The sequence below is a fragment of the Sycon ciliatum genome, chromosome 3 (genome assembly GCF_964019385.1).
Source record: "Sycon ciliatum chromosome 3, ocSycCili1.1, whole genome shotgun sequence".
Classification (NCBI taxonomy): Eukaryota; Metazoa; Porifera; class Calcarea; order Leucosolenida; family Sycettidae; genus Sycon; species Sycon ciliatum.
Genome location: NC_088645.1, coordinates 22,251,909 through 22,264,408, shown reverse-complemented (window position 1 = coordinate 22,264,408; position 12,500 = coordinate 22,251,909). Strand labels below are relative to the sequence as shown.

At 49.7% G+C, this 12,500-nt stretch overlaps 1 protein-coding gene across 2 annotated transcripts in view; it reads right to left on the bottom strand.

Moving 5' to 3' along the window:
- Positions 1–11,447, bottom strand: part of LOC135811756 (uncharacterized) — a gene marked incomplete at its 5' end in the record, with an annotated part of 55,441 nt that extends 43,994 nt beyond the window's left edge. For both annotated transcript variants that reach the window (XM_065325002.1, XM_065325001.1), the window contains 3 exon segments: positions 2,657–2,821; positions 10,589–10,618; positions 11,387–11,447. In XM_065325002.1, the coding sequence (XP_065181074.1) occupies positions 2,657–2,821; positions 10,589–10,618; positions 11,387–11,447 (256 nt within the window).
- Between the last annotated feature and the right edge of the window lie 1,053 nt (positions 11,448–12,500).

Sequence of the window (12,500 nt, the reverse complement as noted above, 5' to 3'; positions counted from 1 at the left end):
CTTTGACAACTCAAAATTCACCCAAGAAAGAGGGTGCAGCTTTTTTATACTCCGATGGTCAAATTCACTTAAAATCTTGTAGGACGCATCACGCAGCAGATCAAATCCACGGTGATAAAAAGAATAGATGTCAGTATTTCGTGGCAAAAAATGGGGGGCGTTTTTTTTCTCTCCGGAAAATACGGTCTTGATGGACAGAAGTGTTGTCGCTGTCCTTTAGCCTGGGATCAACATCTTTTCCTCTTACGATTGGCTTATAACACTGTGTCCATCGGTCTACAGGGTTTGCTCCCCATGTTTTTGCTGTTCGGAACAGAAGCCATCTTGCCCATGGACTTATTCTTACCTTACCCTAATACCCCCATGGAAGCCCTCTATCAGTTTACATGTCTAATTTTCGATCGTCTTCGGGTCGGGCATTTGGCGTTGTACATGATCGCCTGATATAGTGGACAGGGTTTTAAATAGGGCTGAGTTGGGTAGCATTTTCTTCGGGTACCGGGTTCGGTTAGTTTTCCACGGGTAGCACGGGTACCCGACCGGGTAGTGTTTCCATGGTAACACAGACCATCTGGTAAAAGGAGAGCGATCGCTCTCGCGCGCCTTCGCTCTCCTTATTTTCTTTTAGGGCCGGGTTCCACTGCAGCTCCGCGGCTCCGCTGCTCGTCTTTCGCGGCTTGAAACGTCATCATTAGGGCCGGGTTCCACTGCGGCTCCGCTGCCCCGCTGCTCGTCTTTCGCGGCTTGAAACGTCATCATTACCATAGTGACCGCGGCTCGAGCTGGAGCAGCGAGTCCGCGGGTCACCGCGAGCTTTTGCTACGATTCTTGACCAAAAACTGCGAGCCGCGGTCGCGGCTCGACCCGTTTCCCGTACTTTGCAGTGTTTTGTACGCCAGAATTTTAAAATTCAAATTTTAATTCGTTGCGCAGGCCAGAACACGAGGATTTGTTTGATTTCGCGCGCGCAGGCAGGTGAAACGTCATCAAAAAGTGTGGACTACGACCGCGGTACCGCGAATGGCGAGTGACAGTGGAACCGCACTGCTCCGCTGCATGCAGCCAAGTGCCGCGGAGTAGCGGAGCCGCAGTGGAACCCGGCCCTTAGGGCGCACTTTTCGTCGCGCGCCTTGAGAATTTCGAGCGCATCCGCATCACTATGAAGTTCTGAAAACACTCAAATATTTCGTACCTCGGCTTTCCCTGAACGGAATCCAGTAATCAAAAGATCTATTCGCATTAGAAAGTTCTCAGCTGTCGGCTCCAACAAATCGGAAGTCGATCCGAGGTCCAATAGTGGAGTTACGGCACTCGCAAGGTATTTTACGTGCCGTTGCAAATTTTCACTTCCGCACACATAATGTTGACATAAAGGATTTCCCTCTGTTGCGTGACAGTCCGGGCATGCATAGACCTGTGTACGTGTGACACCAGGCACAGATCTTTAGCCGTCAGCTACAGAACAAAGCCTCAAAGGAGCGCTCTACGATGAACACTACAAAAATACCATGGATCCTTAGCGAATTGTCTCAATTTCCCATTGCGTGTGTCATTGTCCCTGATGAAGGGAAACTAAATTTGTGGTCCGAACAGCTTTCATTTGTACGTGCGTACGGCGATTTTCCAGAACAAATTTGGCAGCTATTGGGTATTGAATCCGATTGGGGTATGGCAAGATGTTGAAAGAACCCGTATTGTGCTCGCCTTGGATAGATAAGGCGAGCGACTTTTTTTGGGGGGGGGGGGGACTGCTCTCCCACCACTCTCCTTGAGAGGATAGCGAGAGTGATTGTTCACTCTCCTGGATTTTTCTTACACGAAGGTCTGTAACACCACAATGCACCCCTTCCCTTACACACTGGTCGACATGCGGAGTATTACATAGATTTGTAGACATGCACTGTACATGCTGTCATCTGCGACTTCGGATTTTCGGGTTCTATTCTGTACCCGTCTACCCGAGGTCCTCACGGGTAGCACGGGTACCCGACTACACGTGCACACTACTAGTTTTTCAGTCAGTGTATGATTGGCGTGCCCCAATACGACGAGGTGACTATAATAGGCTCCTTGCTGCACTCCACCCCCACCCCCGCACGCGAGCATAATTATTATATTCTCTTTTTTCTCCGTACACCTTCTTTGCTTCTTCTTGGACTCTCATGGCAATCGGAATACGAATCAGTTCCTCTGGGGGTTGTGTATGTGGGAAGTGAATGAGAGGGAAGTGAGAGTATCGGAGAAGTCCATCGTCAGGTCCATCCCGACGACATTTTCGGTTGAGAATTTCCTTGAAAAAAATTGTTGAGACGAGGTCTTCGCAAGGCAAATTAATGGTGCAAAATTCACGACTATGTTCAGTGCATACCATATGTGCAATTTTATCAATTGTCAAAATTGTGCATTTCCCGGCCGGAGCGCTAGCAACTATGTCCAACGTGAATTTTGACCATGGCATATGGATCATGGTGAGGATTCATTGTCTTTCTCAGCTTGTCATGGCAGAGAGGGGGGAAATTCCAATGCAGTGCAAATGCTGCACATGGTAGTCGACTACCACGTGCAGCATTGGCCGGATTTATCGGCGAATATAGTACCCAGAGAACTGGGGTCTATGCAAGCTATCATTAAAGCTTTGCTTTTAATGGCAACATACTTCCATACATGGCGCATTCCAATCCAGCCCTGCCGCTGTATCTGAAAGTCGACGTCCCGAACGTTGTCAGCGCTCTCTGCGTCCGCCGTGCAAATGGCCGCCAGGATCCGGTGAACTCGGCCGAACATGGACACGCCGGATATCATCCTAACGGACACCGTCGTTCTTTTGTGGCGGACGCATGTGTATCCGTGTGCATGCAGGCAGGGAATGACAACAACAACAAAACATACAAACACAAATCAAAATTCAAAGTAAGGAAGGAGTCAGTACATGCCGGTTGACTTGTTTGAAGTTGTTTCTTCCTCCATCTGAAACCCCTTGACCAATGTATGCTCAAAACAAATCTTCAGTCGCCTTCAGGTCCGTCAGGCGAAATAGCACGTCATAGTACATTCGAGATCAGCGGGAAGAAGATGACGACGTCCACTAATTTAGTATCTGTGTGCTCAGGCTGCTCCTGCGCCTGTTGTGCCACCAGTACAGCCTCAGCCCGTTAATGTACCAGGCCCACGTGACCATTTGCGCAGAAATGCTGGTCCGCCTGCCTGGCACCGTGACTACAATATGTAACTGGTACACTGACTGTCCGCTCTGGGTGACTCCAGTTTAATTTAGGATGCTATGGACTTGGATTGCGCTAATACATTAGGCAGTTCATTTTGTACAGATTTCTAAGTGTGTGAGTGTGTGTGTGTGTGTGTGTGTGTGTGTGTGTGTGTGTGTGTGTGTGTGTGTGTGTGTGTGTGTGTGTGTGTGTGTGTGTGTGTGTGTGTGTGTGTGTGTGTGTGTGTGTGTGAGAGAGTGTATGTGTGTCAATGAATAGGTGAGTGAATGTGGTGTATTGTATGTGGTGTAGTGTATGTGGGTCAAGCCCATGTGAGACAGTCCATGTGTGACTGTGCATGCCCGTGTGCGCATGTGTGCCGGCATGATTGCGAGTGCGTACGTGCGTGAGAATGTGTGTCCTATTTTCTTCGTATTTAATTTGGTATATGCTGTGTTGCTTTGAATTTGGTGTGTGTTGTGTTGATGTATTCACTTGAAATCGGGGACGATTTATTTTCGTAGGGGGGAGTAGTGTAGGAGTTGCATTTTGATAGAAAGTATATTTTTCGCAGTAAAAGAGTATTTATTTGTAGAGCTTGTGTTGATACAGATTCCTAGGTTCAAACCCCAAGATGGGCAGTTAGTTACATTTTCTCTCCTTGCGTATTTTGTATCTGCATGTTATTACCCTTTCCGTGAGTCGCTCGTGAGTAATGTATGAGTCGTGTATGGCTAAACCCGTATTTACCCGTATGACTGCTGCTAGTGTTATTGTTCCAGGCCATTAGCATAATTAACCAATCACAGTTCACAGCTCTGGAATATTCTAGAATTTCGTCGGCGACCGGTTTATATAGATTGCTCATTGGTTGCTGACCTAAAAACATGGCTGCCGTTCGCCGCGTGTTTTGTCTTCTTGCATTGTTCTTTTCTTGTGCTCTTTTCACTTCTTATCTTTACTTGCCGAGTGTGTAACTAATAATTCTGTCCTAACGAGTATTCGTGAAACCACAAAGTGAGTGCTTTGTTTGAGTGTGTGAAATTGTCTCCGAGGGCCAACTACTACATCTGTGCACACGATTCTGCTGTGTGTGTTACTCTGTGTGTCAGCTATGGCATCATCGCCTGTGGTTCCATGCCTAGCATGTACGTCTGAACCATCCTACAAAGTTTGAATGACGTAGGTTGAGCGATCGCTCCGCGAAACATACTTTTTGAAATTCTCTTCATAGTATATCTTCCACCATTGAAATTTCGAATTTCTTCGAATTTTTTGCTGAGAGGGGTGGCTTGCAACCTCGATATGGCTTGTTCCCGGCATGCTTTGGAGCCATCGCCTGTTGAAACAGTGGCGGGAAGCTGCCCTGCAACTGTTCCAGCAGGAAATTAATCGATCCGAGAAAGCGCGAGTCCGCAAATCTCGGTTGAATATTGAGTATTTCAAGCCTTTTCACGACGAAGATGGAGTTCTTTTTGGAGATGGACGTCGCGACAAAGGACATGGTGTCCGACTTCTGGCGTCTGGTGAAGCCAGGGATCATTTGTCCAGTCAGGTCGGCAGCCTAACCGTCGGTAAGCTTGTGTTTGGATCCCGTTCTGCTCGATGTGGTAGATCACAAACAATTTGATATCGCACAAATTGATCTCAGCATCGTGCGTACGGTATTTTATATTCAGAAAATCCCAAAGTGTCTCTGTGTGGCCGTCCTATGCCACGAGAAACTCGAATTAGGCTCCTATGTCCTCTGCCTTCATGATTGAATGTCCACTTCGTTTGAACAACGAACACAACAATCGAGGACGGCTTTGCAATGAAAAATACAGCTATAGGAGAGCTGAAAAAAAGAAGAAAAAACGGGCTCAGGATGAGACTCGAGTACACGCATACTCTCCCAGCAGGTGAAACGCAAATTTTTGTGAAAAATGCGTGACGCCGACTGACCAGTAATTTCGCCTGACGGGGCATTCGCCATTGTACGAACAAAAAGAAAATGAGCCGCATCACGATAAAAGGGTGCTTATGACACGCGACATCAAACTGAGAAAAACTCGTTTGAAAGTCGAGTATGCAATATTGAGAGTGCACATTTTCTTTTTGAATTCGATTTGTTTTCGTTGCCATTTATCAAGCTTTTTGAATGCGGTTTTTTGCAACAGAAGCAGTGATAATTCAGCCATTGCGCTGTATCCATAACTCAGTTTGTGAAATGTTTGCCATAAGCACCCTTTTGTCATGGTGCGGCTCAAATGTCCCTGCACTCGCACTTTTTCTGTAAATCACATGCGCGTTTCACTGTTGTCAACACATGTTCTGACATAACGTTACAACCGCCTTCATAGTGTCACGGCCTGGACGCGACGCCTGCGGCCCGACAGGTCCTGTGATAGCAGGATCTATGTACAGTAGCGCGCAGCTCTGTGTTTGAGCTGTCACAATCTATACTATCACGTGGTTTGGCCAGTGTCTTGTCCCACGTGTTGAGCATGGGGGGCTGGTTGAGCGGCACTCGCTGCTCCACGTAGGTGTCATGCTTCTTAGGCATGATATCCCACGTCGGTGTCATGTCTCTTGGACATGACACATCGTGTGATTCAACAAAAAAAAGGGGATCCTTTCTCGACAAAACAAAATACAGTAAAACCTGTAACTAACGACCACCGTGACTAGCGACCGGCCTGGTACTACCGACCACTTTGTCAGGCACGGACGGTCTCACATTCAAAATGCACTGTGACTAGCGACTACCTGCTGAACGCGACCAGCGACCGCCTTTTCTTGTCCCAATGTCGAATTTTGACCCGTAACTAGCGACCGCGATGTAGCAAATCAAACATTGCTTGAAGCTCCTTCTCGAAATTTTGATGATTTTCCATGGTCGTTTCGATACTAAAAAGCTGGACAAATGAGCGCAGTCTCATTTTTACTGTGGAATCAGTGTGGATTGCACTACACCTGTCATAATTTCAAGTGCTGTCAAGAACAAACATGATAGGAAACGTCTTGGAGAACGCATCCAAAGCGCTCTTTGATCGATGTTACTACTCGAAGGAGAAACTAAGACTGAGCGGCTCTCTGTCGAAGTGCAATCACACAGCTCAGTCACCAGACTCACCACTACACCAGGTCACACTGACAGTCTGTGCTGGCTAGCTAGCATGCTACCAGTACCAGGCAGGGAGTCCCGACTCCCTGCATGCTACGGTATTATGTACTCACCTGTACGGAACACAGACCAGTGAAAGGTGCGAAAACTCGCAACATCGCCGCATCATGTACCATGATGTACCGGTACACACCAGTACAGTTTACGCTACACTACATCCAGTGAGTCGACATATCGCTTCCAGTGTATAAAAAACTTGATTTTCTCTCTCTCCAAGTGTTGTATGATCTGAAAGAAGAATGTCAGTGCGCAAGTGGTGGGGGATTGTATTATCTGCATTTTGACATACATATCATATAATGGGATCCATATATGGTCGCGCGGTGCAAACCTCTAACTAAAGACCACCTGCCACTAACGACCACTTTTCCGGGCACCAAGGGGTGGTCGTTAGTTACAGGTTTTACTGTAAACAACAACTACGTGCAGTGCAGGTGCTTTTTGCAAAGCAGTACACTGCCATCACTGCACTGGCTGTATATGTTGTAGTAGAGTAGAACCTGGGTTAGGGATCCACCTAACTCTGCACGGACATAGCTGGACCCAGTTGTACAGGGATGGGCAAAAAGGTGTGCAAAACGACTTTTTGTGAGTAGATGGACCCCGGAAAAATAGTTTGGAGCAAAAAAAATTACGGCTCCCTCGGAAACCGACGGGGGACCCCCCCCCTTGGACCGGAAATTAAATCCCGGAATAAGGATCACCCGCACAATGTACATGCCAAGTGACCCCCCCCCCCCCCCCCCCAGGCTCCGATCCCTAATCCGGTGTGACTAACCGGGTTCTACTCTATACCTACAACTTCATTATGGCCCAGCCAACCCAGGGCAAGGTCACTGTTGAGGGCGCAGGCAAGTGGCTGATGCTCAAACCGTTTGCGGGCTCGTGAGGCAAATGGTTATGTCGAAGTCGCACAACCAAACGATACGGTAGATGCAGAATCTAGGGCTAAACTAGAGCTAATGGCCCGGGTAATCCTTTGTAAGAGCTTAACCGGCAGTGCAGCTTTAATGCTGCAGTCCTTGACCGCAGCCGAACGCCTAGATAGAGCAAACATAGAGCAGGCTTTACAAGATAGATTTGGGGATAAGGGCAAGGAACCTTTGCGCCAGACCGAGCTCCAGGCTCGCAAACGGCGGGTGGGGGAAACATTGACGGAACTCGGGGATGCCATCCAGGTACCGTATTTTACCGGTTGTAAGTCGACCCCGGTTATGAGTCGACCCCCCTAACTGGAGGTCTCAATTCTGCGTTTTAAAGTTTTCACCCAAAGAAGCACTACTAACCACCTCCTGCTACTAACACATCAACAAATCATGTAAACATTCCTCATTGGAGGATATAACGTCCCAATCCTTGAAAAAGGCCAATAAACTGGCAAAAATGTGTAAACATGGTGCACTCGTGCATGCGGTGCAGGTCATTTTTTGTAAGATACTGATAGTTCCCGGTTGTAGGTCGAATCCCGGTTGTAAGTCGACCCCCACCCTTTCTCCTTCTATTTTAAGTCGTAAAAGGTCGACTTACAACCGGAAAAATACGGTATTGGTGGCTAAGGCATATTCGGGGGCGCCTGGTATCATTCTGTCCGTGCTTTTTGGACGCTTTGTCTCCCGACATGCGCCGTCGTGTGGGGGACCACGAACCTCAGACGCTCATGAACGCCGTTCAAAAGGCAGTCGTCCTGGGGATGCAGGACCAGTTGCACCCGGTCACTGAACCTGTGTTCGTCGCGTCGGCGCACCTGGATAGTTTAGAGAAACTATGTGCAACACAGACCAGGCTGCTTGAAAACCTCTGTGCGCAGCGCGAGACTCCGGCTCCTGACCGCTGGTCACGAAGTCCACGCTGTTTTGGTTGTGGCAACCTTGGTCACCTCCGCCGCGATTGCCACTCAAATCCACGTGACCGCGGGCGTAATCCTCGTGAACACCAGGGTAACACTAGCTCTTTAAACTAGATGAGGCGGCTGGTGCGGGTCGTCCCGCCGCCTCGCCTAGGTGTGTTGATTCTACTACAATAGCTGTAGCCCTACCTATTTTTGTCGAGGACGAGAATAAGTGTGACCCTGATACATGTATGCATGTGTGCATGAGTGACGCCGACCCCGCTGAGTCGGTAGCGGTTCCGTCAGGTACGATTCCTGAGATTGTGATAACACCAGATATTGAGCCTGTATTGTTTTCTAATGCTGCCTCTCTGTCTGTGGGTGATGTGTGTGCTTCCGAGCACACTCCGGCTGAATCTCACCTCTGTACTCCGGTTGCCGCTCCGCTGCCCATCCCACCGTCTATTCCGGTCGAGTTATTGGATTCCCTCCCGATGGGTGCTGTCACGGCCGTCACCGATGCTGTGCCTTTCTACATCCACTGCGCTGGCACCAGTCTCTTCGCGCCAGGTAAGCTAAGTACTGACGGGTGTACTTCTGTAGTATCCTGTCTAGTTGACACGGGGGCGGCTATCACATTGGTAAATTTTGCGGTGGTGCAGAAATTGCAGGCAGAGCACTTATTGCGACCTGCATCGGAGTCGGCGATGTCAGCACTATACACGGCGGGCGGGGGAACCTTAGACATGAAGGGCTGCTTACCCCTGAGATTTCAGTTTGGACACATTTCGTTTTCAGCACGGGTTTTGGCAGTCGCTGGGTTAACGGAGGAGTGTTTGTTGGGGGCTGACATTTTGGCAGCCCATGGTTTTTCGCTGCACCTAGATGGGTCACAGCGGTTAACGTTAGCAGAGCACACCGTCCCACTATCTAGGGGACGGGGGGATATAGTGCCAGTGCATTCCGCCAGGTTCGGCGGTGACGTGCAAAGTACGTTGTGGTTAGGGTTTTCGACCCTGTTGCTCCTGATAGCAAGTATTTGCGGTTCAGCTCGGCGGTTTTAGTGTGCAAACTAGCGTTGGCTTTTACTTTTGTAATTGCGTTTATTGTTCGGGTTGGCATCAAGTGGCCTGTGTGTTCCCCTACCCCGGTGGTCGCCCCAGGGTCTGCCCCCCCCCCTGCTGCTCCGCCCGAACTTTCCTATCCTATATCCTTAGTGTCGCCTGTAGAAATTCCCCCATGGTTGCAGTTGCTGTTGCGGGGCGCAGTCACGGCACCTCCCGAGATGATTGGTCTGGTAGAGGTGTAGCGACCTCGCTGCATGACGTCAGCTCCCTCACCAGATATACGCATGCGCATGAAACATTTCTTCCTCTTTGTTCTAAATAAAACAACAAACAATTAGACAAAGTTGCCCTCTCCCTCGGAGTTGTATTTATTAGGCCCCAGGGTGGTATGTCCCGGGATTCATCTGTCTCCCCCATGAACAGATACGACCTCTGCCATATTGGGTGCCTAAAGAGGCTGTAGTGGACTCTGATCTGGGGTATGCCCTACCCCGTGCTGTTTGCACAACTTCTTGAACGCTACCTGATGCGCCTCTGCCCAGACAAATGGGGTCTCCTTTCTCAAGAGGTCATGCAGTGGATGGGCCACCGAAGCAAAATGCGGAATGAACCGACGATAATAAGACGCAAATCCAAGAAAGGATTGTAGTGACTTAAGTGTGGCTGGCTGTTTCCATTCAGCGAGGTACCAGAAGTGGAAAGGCTGTGGTGGGAGATGATGATTTGGATCTGGATCCCACGAGCACAGTGTTGGCTGACCAGGGGTCGCCCTGTGTTGAGGAGCCTGTGAGGGGGAGACTCATCTGGGGATGATGAGTTGTTGCGCCTGAGGTCCCTCGTTGCTCGCTATCGGAAGGTATTCGCTATGAGCTCGACCGAGCTGGGGTGTACTTCGGTGCTCCACCATCGGATCGAGACTAATGGACGAGGTCCAATTTTTCAAGCCGCACGGTGCTTGCGTGGGCTTCACGAGAGTCTGCCCGTCAGTTGGTCGAGGACATGAAGGCTCAGGCTGTGGTTGAAGATTCCTGCAGTCCTTGGTCTTTATTGATTGTCCTTGTCCAGAAGAAAGAAAGAGTGCTGTAGGGTGGCTGAGTCATGTGACTGTCAAACCATGGTCAAGCGTAAGGGGTGCTCCGAAGAAATAGAGGTCAAGATGACATAGTCGTGTGGGAAAATGTTTACTCGTGCATCACGTGCACACAAACTTTCTCCAGCAACCACTCTGGCAGACAGCCTCCCCCCCCCCCCCCCCCTCCCTCACTCTCACCCCTCACCATTTTGCCAATGTACAAGTGCCAGAGCTACAAATGATAGTACTTACCCTGCAAGAAGTCCAGTGAGCAACTGCAGTCTGATTTTGCAAGTACACAGGAACACACACACACACACACACACACACACACACACACACACACACACACACACACACACACACACACACACACACACACACACACACACAGAGGAAAATACACACGCTCTTCATTATGAACATGCAAAGCGATGCACGTCACACCCACAACTACGCCCCCTTCCTTCCTTCTTTCTTTCTGGCACTGCTATGACAGGCTGTCTGGCCCAGTAAGGGGCAGACCAGGAGGTGCGACGTACACCGGGTGGGCAATGACCAACTCGTCGCATGCAGACTGCACGAACAGCAATACCCTTATGCCGCGCAATGCCTTGTGGACGTCGAACACTGAGCCCACCGGTATCACATATCAGGGGCTTCGCTTCAGGCTCCATAAGAGACTGCACGATAGCGTTGGTGCAATCACGGCAAGTGCCCCCCCCCCCCTGCAGGTCGATGAATGCAGCGAATTCTTCCGTTGCATAATTCTGCAACGGTTCCATAATTTGTTGCCCAGCAAACAATGTATCCGCGACAATTGCGGAAGCCGAACTGTAGTCAGGCAAGCACTTCCCCCGACAATCTGCAGGCGATTTGAACAACCTCCCCCCCCCCCCCTCCCCCTCCACTCACCCACATGCCCGCATGCGCACGCTCACCCCACACCCTACCCACCCACCCACGTGCATGCACGCACACACATGCACTAGAACACACATACACACACACACACTAACCAAATTTGGCTATGGACATGACATGACTCACCCATTCAGCCGGATTTCCTTGGACTTCGCAACCTCCACCGCATCCAGTATTGGCTCCAGCCCTGCTCCAGAAGTTGTATATGGGTACACACACACACACACACACACGCACACACGTGCACACACACACGCACACACACACACACACACTCACTCACTCACGCACACACACACACACACACTCACTCACTCACTCATTCACACACACACACACACACACACGCACACACACGCACACGCGCACACGCGCGCACACACACACACACACACACACACACACACACGAGCATGTACAAGGCAAGCACCAGAGAGTCATAGCACACAGGTAGACCACACAAGATCAAAGCACCCAAAACGATGTGCGTTTTGACCTCGGATCTGTACGTTCTTCGTGAACCGCGCGTGGTCTATGCAACCCAAAGCGCAACCCAGACACACCATGTCATATGCAAGCAATGTACACATTGGCTCTGCCCTGGAGGCTGCTGCAATGGGCAGCCTGGGGTCGAAGCCAACATGATTTGGCGTTACAGTGACCCCGCGTCGTCAGTCCCTGGAAGCTATAACACCCCGGGGTGCGCGCAATACAGATATAACCTGATGGAGCACATTTGATACTATTTTGAAAAAGATGGTAATTTTTGGAAACATGGACCGTGTCCATTAGTCTCGTTGCCATTTTGCAGTACATTATGTCATACATGTATGCGCAACCAAGCCTGGCCAAGCTCATCATATCATATAATGATTGTTTTGCGCTTGCTTCACGGCACTTAGCATGCACAGTCCACTCTAGATATGTCGCGCACCCGATCTTGGAGAAAAAAATGCGTGACTTACCGCGAGTGCGTGACTTACATGTACTGTATACATACGCAAGAGTACATAACGTCCGGATTACAAATGGGCATGTCTTATCTCGAGAGTGTGACTTATCACGAGCAGACCTCTCGTTTCTCTGCACCTAGCCCTCGTTCCTCTGCACTTAGCTCTTGATTCTATGCACTTTCCTCTCGATCTTTTGCACAAGGAGCCCGAGGCATAATGGACGCCTGCAGAACGCCGTCGTCACGCGGTTTTGCACAAGGCCTGGAGAAACATTGCAAGGAAGTGAA